This window comes from Centroberyx gerrardi, chromosome 4, assembly GCF_048128805.1.
Source record: "Centroberyx gerrardi isolate f3 chromosome 4, fCenGer3.hap1.cur.20231027, whole genome shotgun sequence".
Classification (NCBI taxonomy): domain Eukaryota; kingdom Metazoa; phylum Chordata; class Actinopteri; order Beryciformes; family Berycidae; genus Centroberyx; species Centroberyx gerrardi.
The window spans coordinates 20687017-20703657 of NC_136000.1; the positions used below are offsets into that span (position 1 = coordinate 20687017).

General features: G+C 45.5%; 1 protein-coding gene across 1 annotated transcript in view; it reads left to right on the forward strand.

Moving 5' to 3' along the window:
* ldlrad3 (low density lipoprotein receptor class A domain containing 3) overlaps positions 1-11181 on the forward strand; it is a 69084-nt gene extending 57903 nt beyond the window's left edge. The window contains exons 5-6 of the mRNA XM_071895125.2: positions 7696-8101; positions 8622-11181. Of these exons, the coding sequence (XP_071751226.1) occupies positions 7696-8101; positions 8622-8832 (617 nt within the window). The 3' untranslated portion in view covers positions 8833-11181. The remainder of the gene's footprint in view (positions 1-7695; positions 8102-8621) is intronic.
* The last annotated feature ends 5460 nt before the right edge of the window (positions 11182-16641 follow it).

Consider the following 16641-nt stretch of genomic DNA (forward strand, 5'->3'; position numbering starts at 1 on the left):
CACCAAATCACATGAGAGTTGGAGGTTAAAATGTATAAGAAATATAAAATATGCAGATTCTGCAAACAGGTCAAATACAACTAGCCAGCCACATTCTGTAATACAGCTACTTCATATAAGAGTTAAATCTGTTGATAGCAACTGTTCTCCTACTTTTAAATGCAGGCACCCTAAAATGTCTGCCTGAAGGTAGGTGCTCAAACTCCTTATGCTGTGGATGCAGGTCAGGACAATCCAATATTTCATTTGCCACAAATATACTGTATATCGTGTCATGCAGGCACCTAATGAAAAATCTCTCACTTGTACTGGGATTAAAAGTGATTCGGTCACACTTTTTTTTTGGATAGTACAATGTTGATACTCAACTCAAGTGGCTTTATTAATGTGTCGCTAAAAGCTCTACTGAGTTTCAAGTGATACTCATAATTGTATGAAAAGTGGTCTATCATACTTGCTCAAATGTATTCTCCCATCTGTTTATAGAAATATTTTGAAAACCCAATAAAAATATTAATCTTAAGGTCAGAGCTGCATAGTCTGTGGAGATGCAAATAGACAAGTGACACTTTGTTGAACATCTACTTTTTGTCACCTGATCGTTGAGTGTCATCATTGGACTATCTAAAGAAAGTGTTACCAGTGCTTCTTGTTATCAGTGGCAGGACATTGCTACTTGACCTGTACAGATTTTGGTCAAACATTCATTTGCCTGAGTGGACATGTTTCATTTGTGGGACACAGCACAAAAGCAAGCACCACGCCTCTGGACCACAATAGAGAGGAGAGGGAAGGTGGGATGGAGGAGAGACAGAGACCCCAATTACACCTGGAATTAAAATTCAATATGTATCTGGATATCTTATCTTGATAAGGAATAATACATGTTAATGCAAGCCACACGGCACGCTTTCCGATCAGAATGTGATCTGATCTGCTAGACCACCTCCGGAGTCGGTCTGACTCACATTATGATCGGATCTCAGCCAGAGCCAGCAGGTGTCAATGCAGTCCGTACAATTTGTTCGCATTAGTGACAAAGTGTCCGCTCATGGGATAGAAACGTCATCGCCGCCTGCCAGGATAACGCACCAAAAAAGGACAATTCTCATCACTGAAGTCAACAAGAAACCATAGTAGCATTCACAGCAGCTGTGAAACATGATTGCCGCAAAAACAACTTGTCGTTTCGGTTCCCTCCTACTAGAGAAAGGAAAAGTAAGTACCATCTGTGCAGTATCTTCACCTCTGGTGACCTTACACCTGCCATGTTCTTTTGTGAACAACAGATAGACTTCCCACCTTCCCACCTACTCACTTGCTTTGCATAGTATGGCCAAAAAATGAGACCCAATCACAATGCGGACAGATTGCAGACAACAAGAACAAATATAATTACTAGGAGTAAACGGAAGGGTGTGATTGTTTATTATCTGGATAGCACATCCAGATAGACAGTAAGACAGCAAAAAGTAGAGGGATAGTTTTAGTTTTACCATCCTATTTAGTTTACTACAGCTGTAGCCACCACAGTCATTTTTAAGAGTTTGTTTTTCACTCTCAACTCTCCACTCTGCTGGTAGTGGAGTCTGGAGAGAGTAAAGGCATGAGCGCACCAACCAACCCCCAAGTCGTCGTTTGTAGTTTTTCCCCCATCTTTTATAGATTTCTCCACCATGTGGCATGGGTTTAGTTAGCTCACTCTGGACCAGGATGAAAGGATATCTCAGATTTTGTTTGTATTGCTCTTTTTACTGTGTGCGCCTTCATGAGTCTGAGTGTCTGACTATACAGTTTGTGTGTGTGTGTGTGTGTGTGTGTGTGTGTGCATGGATGTGTTTGAACTTTATTTGGGATGAACTGTAGGTATGCATGACAGCCTGCGTGCGCATGAATGCCTGCCTGGCCGACTTGCACCCTGTATGTGTTTATGTTAATTGCACGTGTGTGCATCTGTTTGCGAGCATGTTTGAAGCCTGTCAGCCAGATGGCATGTGCCCCCCAATCCCCACACCCCCCCACCACCCAACCGCCCACCCCCAAATCCCTCCATCCCATGTTAGGGCTCCCATGCACATCCTTTCCTGTTTGGTGCTCTGGAGGAGTGCCCAATACTAATGGGTGGGGTAAGGGGGTGTGCCTCCATGCTGGGGCAGAATTGTAGTTACTGTTAAGTGTGTGTGTGTGTGTGTGTGTGTGAGAGAGAGAGAGAAACCAAGTAAACATGTGAACTGTCTGCCCCCTAGTGGTCTCATTTTCCACTGCTCTCCTTCTCTTCTCTTCTCTTCTCTTCTCTTCTCTTCTCTTCTCTTCTCTCCTCTCCTCGTCTCTCCTCTCCTCTCCTCGTCTCTCCTCTCCTCTCCTCTCCTCTCCTTGTCTCTCCTCTCCTCTCCTCTCCTCTCCCCGCGGTCCCTTCACTCATGCTGGAGTTAATGTGCAGAGCTGTGACCATGCCGGGCCTGTCACTGATTCTGCGCCACATTTCATCACTCCCATTGTTGTGGTCGTAACCGTGGCAACAGAGCTGCCAGATGAGCCAACGGCACCACACCTGTAATTATCGTCAGACAAAGTGGCTCTGCAATGAGGGGAAGCACTGTCCTGACCAACCCCTATCAGCTAAAGACATCCGCACTCGACACGTAGCAGCAACCCCTGGAATGCTGGAGCCACAGGATGATTACTTTTTTCCCTCTTTGCCTCTCCATCCTTTTTATAGACGGCACTTTTTGAATGCGGAATGAGTCTTCAGTGCATAGGGAAAGTACAGCACATCTGTGCAGCCCGTATCTTTTCCCTCAGGAATGAGCCGGAGGGGGGAAATATCTCCATTCCCTTTGTTCAGAAGCATTTTAAGTGTGGCAATTAAGATATGTGGAGTCTTTTATTAGCCCGATTTCTTTTCATTTTATTTTGCTCATTCATCTCGGCATGAGCGTATTCTGACATGAGTTGTTAGTTAGCATATTCAGTGGCAGGTAGCCAATCAGGATAAAGGAATGTGCTCCATCCAAAAAAAAAAAAAAGAAACGTGTATCCCAGCAACCAAACGGCATGTCTGCTGTTGATCTGTCTACTGCATAGTTTGATTAAAGACAGACAAAGGAGCAGTTCAGAGCTAGTTTAACCACTGCATGCTCAATAGCCTATTGTGCAGTTAAATTGGCCTTCAGTTTGCTTCAGTAACTGCATACAGTTTTTTTTGTGTGTGTGTGTGTGTGTGTGTGTGTGTGTGTATTCTGTCCCATCCTCTTATGTAGCAGCATCTCTCACTGGAGTTCTGTTTTCATTTATTCATTTAATTTCAACTAGGAAGAATTTTGCAGAGAAAGCTGTCTGTTCCACTTCTGGCTCAAGGACTGAGCTGTAATGTAAATGTTGGTTTTCTCTTTACTGGGTAGTGTCTGCTAGCCTGGTCCTAGCCAGACTGTTTGACTCTTTGGCCCTGCTACAGCTGGATGGAAGGTCTAGTTCGCTGGACTAGGTGTTTGCTAGTATCTACATGCACACATGCAGACACACACACACATACAGTTGCACGTATTTTGTACACTTACTTACGGATGTTATGTTTTAATCAGTGAGATGGTATGATTTAATCAATTCTGACTTGATTTACTTTAATCAGATGGCTTATTTAATCATAATTACACTCATAAGATTTAAAAAGATCCTACTTCAAGATTTGCTGCTCGTCTCCTTTGGGTTCAAACCAGGGAATGCGGTTTTTACCTAGTATGACTTCCCCCACACTCCCAGTGCTTGTTTTAGTTCCTGTAATTTCACTCAAAAGTGAAAGAAAAAAAAAACTGTCAAAGCATTTGAAAGGGATTGTTAGCCAGATTTAGAAAGTAAGGCTCAAAGGAAGCTGTGGAGGAGAGCGGCACAGAGAGGGAACCGGAGAAAGAGTGTGTGTCGTAGCGCTGGTGTGCAGCAGGGGGTCCGGTCGACTCCGTCTCATTGTAGATGTGAGGTTAGTCAGAGCGGCATGTGTGGAGTTCAAATTTCTGAGACGTCTGAGACTGGAGGAGAGGAGACGTGCGCACCCTTAAAAACGAGATACTTCAAAAGACACTATTTGCTTATCTCTCCTCCCCTTTTGATTTGTCCACATCTGCCTCCATTGCTCTCTCCCCCTCTCCTCTTTAGGTTGATCTCTCTCCCTCGTCCGCCGTTGCTCCGTCTTTGACCTCTCGCTGTCCCTATAATTCTCTCCTTTCACACAGAGGTAATGAGATGGATGCAGGCAAGAGATAATCAAATGCAGAAAAAGAGAGAGTGAGAGAGAAAATTGGGGAGAGGAAAGGCTGTGAAAGAGGGAATACGTCAGGGAAGCAGGGAAGAGGGAGAGAGCGAGGGAGAGGAGGAGAAAAGCGGGGAGAGAAAAAACGAGAGAGAAGAAACGCTGTGGCGTTCAGTGCCGTTGATAAGCATTCTATTGAGTGAATAATCTAGGTTGAGTGCAGTTGTTGTATATCATGAAGGGTAGGTACATGTCAACTCCGTGGTATTAAATTACGGAGTAGAGGAGAGGAGAGGAGAGCAGAACGAAGGGAGATGAGAGGTCTGCAAAGCACTGGGTGGAGGTGGAGGGGGAGGGGGGGATTCAAGAGAGGAAGAGAGAAAATGGGGGGCAAAGGGAGAGACGAGAGGGGAGGAGAGGACAGAGGAGGGGAGATGTGGGGAGAAGGCACTCTGATGTAATTAAAGTGGCCTAGCTGAAAGGCTGCACCTTGGCCCCCCAAACCTCCAGATGGGGAAGGTTTATGAGCACTGGGAGTGTAGAGGCGACATCGGGAGAGCTGCAAAGAGAGGTTATTAATGTGGAACATGGGTGTGTGTGAGTGTGTATGCTTGTGCAGGTGTGCATTTATACAGGTATTGGCGTGTGAATACGACTATCCCCCTTGGCATCAAAAATACCCATGGAATATTACCCTCCTCAGATAGGAAAATAAGACCTATCCTTGTGCGGGATGATAACACCTTCCTTTGTGTGAGAGCTATGGCTAACAGCACAAAATGAGCTAAGACACAGTAAGCAGAGCTCAATCACACACACAGCAGGGGGCAGAGACAAGCAGGACCTCTCCTCTGACAGAAGAGGAGCCAGCTTCAGTCTCTTTCTCTTTTTTTTTTTACCCCCCCCCCCTCCCTTTTCATCTCCTGTGTGATTTGAAACAGCCTTTCAGGCCTCTATCGCTAATGTACCGAACAGCCTCCCATTGTTAATGTTACGGCATTATGAGTTCCTTTTGTGTGTGTTTCTCCCCACTCCCAGAAGAGCGCACTGAAACCTGACAGGCAGGATAGGGTGGCAGCGGTGGGATCTCTTTATTTGTGTTTTTTTTACTGAGGTAATTATGGAAATAATTCCTCTTTGTTTTGGCCTTTCTCTACTGAGAGGCCAGTTCATAATTAATTGGTAGCGTGAAGGACCGGCCAATTTTAAATCACAAGGGAGGGGTCGAGGGGGCTTGTTTTATTGGCTGGTGCCTGGTTGGGGCAGCGGACGGGTGGAGCATCTGAATTAGATTAGATTTAATTAAGGCATGGGGCCCCTGACTACCCACTGGTACGTAAACAGGCTGTATGCCAGGGTGGTTGTTGTTGGGAATTCAACAGTATGTGTGTGCACGTGTACACACACACACATACACTCACTAAAATCACTGCTGAAGACTCCCCCTGGCCTTCAAGGTCAGGTAGACAGAGGAAACATGCAGCATGACGTCTGGAAGAGAGAGAAACAACCTCAAAATCCCCCTCTCCACCTCCCATCCCCGTCGCTGATTAGTCTACCATTTGTGTGTGTGTGTGTGTTAACAATCTGCAACACAAATATACTCACAAATACTGAGCACATACTTTGAGGGTCTCACTAACCCCTTGTGCCTTTTTTCTTAAGTCCACGCTGTGATCTCCATGAGAGCAGGACTTGCATTCCAGTACATATATATTCATACTTAATCTAGCTGTAAGCTCAAAGATGGAGTTTCCTTTCACTGGCATTTTAATAGGTGTGCTTATGCGGATCTGACCTATAGCTCACTGTGACAGGGTCACTCTGGTTGACTTCATACGAAGCTGTGCACGTTTCGTACGATTCTCCGGGGCCCTGTAGCTGCAGCATGTACATGTGGGGGGAATATCCACCCTGAGCTAAACACAATATCCCCCAAGAGCCTGTAAGTCTGTGTAAGCCCGGAATACTTCTAACAGCTCCAAAAAAGACTCGCCTTGCTCGCCTCGCTTTGTGGTTTCAGGGGATCTCATCGTTGCAGATGGAAGCATTTTGGGGCTATTGATTTAACCTCAAGATATCTCATGATGATCATTTTCTGGCAAGCTTTGTGGATAATATTCCTAACTGTTTGCGTGATGGTTAGTGGACAGAGATACAATTCTCTTCAAGGGTATATTAAGTATTAATACAGCCCTATAGCGTATGCAATAGTACACACCGAGCTGAGCATTAACACCCTGATAGAACACTAAGGTATCCAAATGAATGTTTTGAACTTTTTATGAGGCGCACACAGTTTTGATGTATACAGCCCCCTCAGGCATTAGTGTAATTTGAACTGAAGCTGCGACAGTAAAATACTTTATATTGCTCCTGGTCTTACTTCCTCACTGGAACCATGCTACAGCTCTGTGGTAAATGGGATTCCTTCCATTCTCCCCCCTCTCTGCCTTAGTGCAACAGTACTGTCTGCCGGTAAGCAGCCGAAACACCATTTATGTGAGCCTCACCCCGAAGCGGCTGATTGAAATTCTCGCACTGTACTGTAATATCAGTCAGCGGAAATGCTTAAGTGCTATTCCCTCATCCCATCTGGAATAATAAGCTGCGGCGCTCCCTGGCATTACAGGACTCCCTCTCCTCATTTCGAGCACCGGGTCGGTTGTTCTGCGTTCCTCGCTGTCGGCCGCAGCTCTCATTCTGAACATTAGCTTTCCTGGACTCCTGAGTGTTTCGCCTCCTCCCCCTCCCCCTCCGTCAAACGTGGTAATCTGAGATGGCCCCTAGTGTTTCTCTACCTTCTCTCATCTTCAACAGCAAGCATCTCAACTATCCTTTTTTATCTAAAACCACTCTAAGCTGTTTTGCCCCCCGCAAAGAACTATTTAGTCTCTCTTTCTGTCTCTTTCTTTGTCTCGATCTCTCTATTTCTCTGTCTTTCTTCCCAGTAAAGAGCTGGGCTTCTTAGGCAGTGGCAGGATACTTTTGAAAGCGACTGTGCATCTGGGGCTCAGCAGTGGCCTGTACACATTACATGATGCTCCTTTTTGTTCTGCTCGTCTCAGAGAGCTCTTGGGTAGAGTCTGACTGCTGTTATGCTTATTATCTACCACTCTCATCTCCAAGAGAGGCTGCCTCTATTGAATCACACAGAATACATTTGAAAATGAACCTGAAAATAATTTAGTACTTGATATTCATGCCCATCTCCTTGACTCTCTCCTCCATTCCCCTGTCTTTCCGTCCCTATCGCTCATCCTCCCAATTTCCCCAACCTGTTATTGCCTCATCCATCCTCAAATTGCTCCCTCCCTCCTCCTCTCCATCCCTCTCCATTCCCCTCTGTGTCTCCATCCTGACTACTCATCCTCCCTTTTCCCCAGCCTCCCACATCCTTCAACCCTTTCATCCCTCCTCAACTTGCCCTTTTTCTCCCTCTCTCCCCACAGAAGCTCCTGGGCAGGACTTTGTGACGCTGGACTACCGTCTGCGGTACTACCCCAGCATCACCTACGCCGTCATCGGCAGCGCTGTCATCTTCGTCCTGGTGGTGGCGTTGTTGGCCCTGGTGCTCCATCACCAGAGGAAGCGGAGCGTTCTGCTGCCCCGAGGCGTGAGAGGGGGCTCCCATCACCACCACCACCACCACCAGCCTCTGCTGCTCTCTCGCCTGGTGATCTTGGACCGGGGCCACGTGCATCCTGGAGGCCCGGGCCTCTCCCCCAGCTCGCCCACCGCGGCGGCCCGGTACAGCTCCACTCCCCCGGGGCTGCAGCTGCTGTCCGGGGCCCTGTATCCCTCTGGGCTCTCCATGGACTCACCTCCATCATACTCACAGGCCGTTCTGGATGTCAGGTAAGAAAGAGAAAAAGGGATGATGATTGTAACAGCTGTATAAAGATTTATAAGCTTTGGTCTGTGGTCACACACCTGGAATTGCATAGTAAGCCATGGCTAAACCAAAAAACCTACAGCAGAACAGTGACTGCAAAAGCTGGCAGTCTTAGTCAGTCTTTAGTCTTGCTTTTAGCGGTGCTTTTCAAATTCTGATCATGAATTTAAGAAGAAAAATAAGGAAGCATAAAGAACATTTGCTAAAAAGACCTGATGAGATATTGTTTGTAGAGAATGGTATTCTGATCATAGACTTCACCTTCTCTGCTGTTATTACCCCAGCGCTTGGCAATAATATGCACATGCTGTGCTAAATCACTTCTAAAAATTGTACCATTTTCACAGATGGGGGTTCCAGGCCTGAAATTTTGTTAGATGGGGGGTCCCGGTGTAAAAAAAGCATATCTCTTATACAGTCCTTATGAAATAGCTTGTGACCCTGACCAGCATATTCCTCATACTTTGCTCTTTTGTCCCCTAGTCGGCCTCCCTGGTTCGATCTCCCTCCCCCTCCGTACCTCTCAGACGGGGAGCTTCCATCAGAGGGAGAGCTGCCGCGGTACGAGGCCCAGCAAGACCCTAACCCTTCCAGCCACCCTACGACACACGCCTCTGAACCTCCCACACCCAGAACTGTGGCCTCAGGCGCCCGGTCTAGTCCGAGCTCCAGAGAAGAATCAGACCAGCTGTAGTCGCTCTCTTGTAGACTTGTTTGTAGATAGGACCTAGAGACTACTGGACTGAAGGACCGGGCTGCAGGGCCGCTGGAGGCCACAGAGAGGCTGCTCTCCCTGGAGAAGGCCCAGAGCGCTGACCTGCTGCGGGGAATCAACAGAGATTAAGAAACTCGCTGCCTACACTATTGGCTCACTGAAGCACTGGACTGAGACAAACTCGTCCTGCTAAACTGCCCTTGTATGCTGGCGCCCTCTGCTGGTGCTGTAGCTGCACTACACCTGAATCCATCACACATTCACATCACACAGTCATTCATCATCAATTCATTTCATCTGCACAAGTACTGTGTACAGTTGTTAAAAAAGTCTGGACAGTGACCAGAAGCTGTGTCCAAAGAAGTAGGAATGTTGAGTTAAAACTGCCATTACTGAACATATCCGTGTGTCACCAACAACTTTGCAGCTCCCTAAATGATCATTGTGCGTGTTGTGAAAACTCAATAATGCAGTCATTATTCTCCTTTGTGTAACGTACTTCGGTAGCACTTGGAGAGCTGAGTCACAGACGTACAGCATTTCTTAATACCTCTTACGGTATTTCAAATTTCACTTATCTAGAACATTATGTTCCATGATTGGGATCATAACAGATTTAGCTCTAACAGATTTTCTCTGTCTGAAAATGATGAAATAGCTAAATGCAAAATCATTGCTGTCTAAATTACTGCTACATTTGACCTATTTAGGGGATTGTAGCAATAGCATGTTGGTGCCTTGTTCTTACTGAAGTTGGTACACTACACCTTTAAAAATAATTTAAAATGAACTAAAACTGTCGCAATCCCGTAGTCTGCAAGTCTGCTAACAAGCATATAGAGTAAGATGTCTCATAATGCTTCTGAGAGTTATACAGAGACACATGCAGTGTCATTAAAACACCAGTGATATACTAGAGCAGCTCAATCAGTGATACTCATCAATCAGAATTTGTATTTTCAGTGTTTATGCAAAAAAACTATTAATTATGTGGTTAGTCATGAGAATTAACATTATGTAACGTCTTTTGTAGTACTTAAAACTGAACCCATATTAGCAAAGTGTTCTCCCTGAGTTGCCTAGACAGATTTAATAAGGTTTTTCCAGAAGATCAGCAGAGGTTCTTGTGTGTTTTTCACAATATTACTTGTAACACCTTGTCCCTTGTCAGTGGATGTTGAGAAACTCATAGAAGTTCCAGCTAAAACCCCTATAATATGTGAAGAGGACCACTGATTTCATAGAATGATGCTGAGCATAAAGGTGTTGTTGTTAAAGGTCATATATTTATCCAGTGAGTTTTAGAAGTCATTCCTGTGAGGAAAAGAACCACCTCTTTTGGCAAACTTATCTTTGTTTATATTGCCTATCTTTCGTAAGACCAACAATGTTTTCATGTAAAGAGCAAAAGGATTACAAATAATTTCTGTGGAGGCCCCATTCTGTCTCTGTTAGTGCCTTTGTATGTGATATATTTCTGGGCCCATATACATAAAGCCTCTAAGAAAAGCACTGATCTGGGATCAATAGTCACATGACCACATAAAATCCTGTCTTAGATCAGATTGCTCAAGTCCATCTTGAGATATTTAATGTACAGAATTACGCCCAGATGTTCTCATAAAGCGTTTGTCCTCTGTGTTTCATTCAGGAAATACATCCACAGTAGTATTATTCAATGACGGATGGAAACCCTATCTGAAGGATCTGTGTTTAGAGATGTACTGTTGTTTTTCTGTCTTACCATTTCATTCATTTCAAAGTGGTTCATTCGATATTGTACATAGGGGATAGGGAAAGTCGAGAAATTTATTTAAAAGTAGCATAAACTATGAATATTTAGAGTTGAAACTGAGAAAAGAATGTGTAACAGTGAAATGTAGTGCTTTGCATCTTACCTCTTTGTTTGTACTAGTGCCAGCAGTAAGAATGCAGGCACAAGAAAAGAAAAAAAAAAATCACGCCAAAGATAATCATTATTAAAGAACCTTTTCCCAAGGATATACTCTTACCCTCCAAAGCAATGACAATTATGTGTCTCAACAGTTTGTGCCTATATTATGTTATAATGTGCAAACGTTTATCGAATAAAGCAGAGAATTCATGTTAATTGCTCTATAACTGGAAAAGGATTCTCAGGACAAAATTTATACCAGTCTTGTCTGTTCTGTTGTTCATTTTTTTGGTTTAGTTTCTGTTTGTGATGACAGTTTAAAGGTCTGTTTAAAATACCATTTCTTATTTCTGATCGGTTCTGATAAGGCCAGCTGTTTTATGAGTCTTTTGGTTTTTACCTGTTTGTGACCTTGCCCACTTTGATCTATTTTTATCCTCTGTATTCTGTACATTGAAAGTAATATAAAATTCTGATTCAAATCTGTTTTTGTCTTCCTGAAGATCTACAAATATTACATTTTATCAGTAAATTGAATAGCTCTCCAGACTGTTTCATGTCAAGTGCACCAGATAGAAGAAATTTAGATCACAGACGCCCATTTGTTAAAGATTTTACTCCATTTGAGAAGATATTTGCTGTCTGTCTCTACTGTAGGTGTCAATATCATACATCTCCTGGTGTTAACTTATACTAGCCACTAGTATAATGCACCCAAATTCCTTCTTTTTATTTCTCACCCCTTTGCCAGCGGGACGGAGTCTTCCAGTAGTTCTACATTTCCACCACTAGATGTCACCCTATCCCCATAATGGACTAGGCTCAGAGCAGGAATGGTCAGTTCATAACATTGAGGTTCTTCATTTCTATCCCGCTATTATTTCTTTGATATTATATGTTCACTGACATGCTGTGTCACTCAAAATAGTCACTTTTTCCCCTTGGTATCTTCAAGCCTGCTCTATTCAGAATTCAAATTTAGAATTGTTAACATATTCAGGCTTGAATCTGCAACTTGTATTCATGGCAACTATCTGCATCTCATATCACAACTGGTTTTGTGAATGAATGAATATATGTGTGTGTTATCTCACCCGTAGCCCCCCCCATTTTCATTGTAATGTCCCCCCAAAACCCTGCATCTCATCTTGCCCTTCCACCCCAATATCCCCATCACATTATGATACATCAGATAACACTTGATAGCATCTCTGACAGCGCACACCCATCCCCTCTCTTGTCCTCCCCCATCACTCTACCTGTCCCGCACTTTCTACGCCCCTTTATCCCAATTCTACTCATACGCTCATCTTTTATCTTCCTCTCCTCGCGCATCTCTCATTTTCACTCCCTTCACCCCTCTTCGCTCCATGTTACCAGCTTTTCTTTCATCGCTCCCTCTCCTTCCCCTCTTCTCAAACTCTGGATGCTGGAGGCCCCTGTTTGCTTAGCCCGGGCCCCTTAACTACACAGGCTTTAATTAAAAGCCTGCACGCTTTGCATCACCGGGCACTCCTCCGTTTTCTGTCTGTCCCGTCTCTCACTGTTTGAGGCTCTTAATCTTTTTGATCAGAACGTCTATGCGCGGTGGACAGCTGGTGAGGTGGGAGGGAAGAGAGAATTTCTGAGAAGGGGACAGGAGCGATGTATTGCTCAGACACACCACATATGTAATATACATACAATACAAATGTAGGAACCTAGTGTGGACCGGGATCAGAGGATGTTGACCTTCAGTTATGTCCCAAAGGAGATGAAACCAAGCCCATAACTCTTAATTTAATGGACGCTCACAAAGCAATGATGATGAGAGTGGTAGGAATAGTGATCATGATGATGCAAATGATGATAACGCTGATGTGGATGAGGATCATTGTTTAACACAGACACCGTGGCGATTTTCCAAGGTGGCAGAGGATAGAGCAAAGAGACTAGGTTTTACTCTCTTGGGGGTCATTTGTTTTGCATTACCGCCGCCCTTAGCTATTGGATACAGTACAAGTGTGATGAAGCTGGCTAATGTCCCACTGACAGTGGGGGCCTTAATACCTTCAACTAGTGCAGAATGGGACTCTTGAGGTTATATCTAATTTGCTCACGCAGCCTCTTGTAATATCACTGCGCTGAAAAATGTAGAGAAATAAAGCTCAAGTAGGGATATAAAACGTTATCTCATTATATATAGCCACATAAGTATTCACTCTCACTATTCACTTGTTATCCTCTGCTGTCACTCATGCAGCTCTCTCACAAGGCCACTCGCACTCACACACACGCACACACACACACACACACACACTCAGACTTGGCTGTTGTGCCATAGCTCCAGTGAACTGGAGATAAGACCCAGTGTTTTCACATGTAAATGGTGTGAGTGTGGAGGGGAAGGAGGGCGTATTGTTAGCATGGAGCAGCTCTGAGGGGCTCTGAGGAGCTCTGCTGAGGGCTTGGCCAGCGCGGCCCTTATCAGATGAAGAGCAGGCCTCCGAGAGAAGGAGGGGTCCGCGAGGGGCGAGGGGTGGGCAGGGTTGAGGGGGCCAACAGGAGAATAGAACAGCTGGCGGAGTCACGCGTGCAACCCCAAAAACACACAGAGCCCAGACGCGCTGAGCACGGTGGGAATCTCCTCGCCTAAGACATCCACAAACACACAGCCTCTTGTGTTATTATCAGCCACCGGCCAGCAAGTCTGAGCACACAATCACACACAGCAGCAGCAGCACGCAATCCCAAAAATTTCACACAATCCCGGACACACACACACACACACACACAAACACAATCATTGAGAACAAGCAAAAACCAGACAATCAGACACATTCACAAATACATATACAAAGAATACACATTTCCATGCAGGCGTGTTCACCCATCATTAGGCTCACACACACACACACACACACACAGCGAGAGAGAAACAGAAAGACTAGATCACCCCAGTAGATAGAACACCCAGATAGCTAAATCACTGTCAACAATTCAGGCATTTTCAGAGATTGACTAGTTTCAGAGAATCGGTAAACAAGCCAGCATTTCAACTACCACCTGGTTTCAACATCCATGTCTTGCTCCTGTTCATAGTTTTTACATTAATCCCAATATGGGACAGGCTCTGATACATGCATTTGTCTTGTCTTTGAGATTCGGGCCAGATTCTAAGGAAACTAATGCAGCTGATTCTGTCTGTGTCCTGACTAAAAACACCGGGCAAGTTTGTTCTGGAAAACCCAAATCAGCGGATGTCACAGTCTGCTAACCGATAAAGGACCAATCCTTCATTTCAAAAGGCCAGCCCACCGCACTGCTTTGATGAACTGAAGGAAGGGCTTAACTCACAAGCCATGAGCTTAAAAGCCATAAACTGTTTCGCAATGCCACTTACACCACGTCGAATCTCACTGATCGGACAAAAATGCATGCATAACATCAAATTCATGTCAAAAAACAGACATGTCATTATAGCAGCCAGCATACCGATAGAAACTAAGATTCCTCTCATATATATGCATGTATGCGTGCATATGCATAAGTCAGACCAGCATTAGCAGCTGAAACAGTAACACTTCCCTGCTTAAGAATAGACTGGGGTGCTGGCTCTTGTCCTTTCCATTCAGGCCAGTGTTAAACACACAGACTAGCATGCTAATGGGTAATCCCCCAGGACCAGCCACCTTTGTCCCAGCCCTAAGAGGATGTCTCTCTCTGGGCACTGGGTGACAGCCACCAGCCTGCCTGCTACTGGACAACCAGTGGGTTGCCAGATACTGATCTCAGTCTTCCAGTGGGATGCCAGCAGGTTGCCAGGTCCTGATGGGTATCTGATGGGCGGAAGATTGGCGTTTGTTCTGATTTCTTTCTTGTTTTTTTCCTGTCCTTGATGCACCAGGAAGAGGTTTTGCTATCGGTCTCAGTGAGAGGAAAGTGAAAGTGTGGTCTAGGGGGGCTCTGTCATGCAGCAGGTGGTCTGTGTGCATCAACAATGCCCTCCAGCTGGTCTGATAGACTACAGTAGGGGTGGTATGAGGTTGCTACTTTCACTCTTTGTCTGGAAGGCCCCATCCAGTGACCTCACCAACAATTTGAAGCATTTCAAACAAGCTTTGAAAACAAATGATTGGTTTACAAGGTGAAATAGTAGTAACGACTGATCGCTGCAAAGGTGAAACACATTTCAGTTGGAATTCATTTTTGCAAGTAACTGTTGAATGATGAGAACTGATGAATTTGAATGGTGCGGGGAAGTTGAATGGGGGTTCCTCAGGTTTGATTTTGATGGGAGAAACTGTAAAAAGGTGGTCCTGGGGTGATGGCCACTTGTTAGTGTATGCCTGCGGATTAGGACATTCCACATTGCAAGGTGGATGGTGGGAGAGAGGAGGAAGCCGAGAAGAAGCTAGTCATTGATTTGCTGAGAGGGCATTCCACAGTGCAAGGTGCAGTAAGCAGGGCAGCGGAGGAGGTCGATCTCTTGGGAATAGCAGTATTCCTATCCCTTCTGACTTGATGAAATAAACAGGAGGATGCAGATAACATGAGAAACAAAGAGAGGGGGCAGGGACAAGCCGCAGGATGGATGACAGCATCATGTAGCGCGTGTGTGGTATCATATGTCGGTGGCAGTGGGAAAGCAATATGATGATTATTTTAAACAATTTATCCAGCCCTGGTTCTATACTGTCTATGATGAAATATTGTGGCCTCATCCCAACTCTGTACCCTCATCTGTCTTTTCACCCCCAGAGGACTGAGCCCCACATACAGTAGCACCCAGGATTCACACACATGCATGTACTGTATACGCACGCACATACACACACACACGCACACCCGCGCACATACACGTGCACACGCACACACACACACACACAGATTCAGCACTACAACTGACTAGCCTCACCTCTCTCCCCATTAATAATATCTAGCTTCACTATGTTTTCATCTTTCAGATTTATGTATGTATGTGTGCAAAGTTTTCATAATACTAATTGACATATCGTGAACATTGTGTCATCGACATTGAAGTGTGTTGTTTAATGCGTAGAACTACTAGCTGTTGAAAAAAATATATATGGCCGGTATTTCAGATCTTAGATCAACTTCTCAACATCTTTTCACAATATTCTTGCAATAGTGGCCAATATTCATTAGGCTGAGAGCAGATCTGCTTGTGGTGGATTTTTCTTGCAGATTCATCAGGGGAGCTGGATCCCCCACGATGCTCAAAGGCGATTCTTTTCCTCTGGACGTACCCTCTTCTCCACCAATTCCCCACCCTCAGCAACATCCCTCCTCACACACACTTCCTCATCCATACGCATATAACCTCACCTCCTCCAATCCCACCATCCCTCACGCACTCCTTCACCCCAACGCTTGCCCCCCCCCCCCCCTCATCCACACTCTTTCAAACTGAAACACAAACGCACACACACCACACACACACACACAAACCATACATAAACCATAACCCCCCCCCACCCCAGTCCCAGTCCGCCCACCACCCAGGGCCACCCCATGCCTCGCACGTTCCTCTCAGACAGGGAGCACGACACTGGGCCTCCTCCATCCCCGTCCTCCCTGCCCCCCCCATCAACCCACCTCCCTACCCCCCCACCCCCCGGCCCGTCCAAGCCCCCCAGTTCCATCCATCATATCAGCCCCCCGGCCTCCATCACAGCCTCCACAAAGGCAACCAGCCCAAAGAAAAGAAAAGCCAAAAAAAAAAAAAAAAAAGGGGAGAAGAATACGACCGCTACCATGCAGAACAGTGCTGGCCTGAGGACCGTCTTTTGTCCCGGGCCCTGCCTCTCCTCGCCTGGTCTCTCCCGCAAACACACCCTCTCCTCCAAGGGAACAACGGGCCGGGGGCTTGGGGGATGGAACTGGGGTGTGGT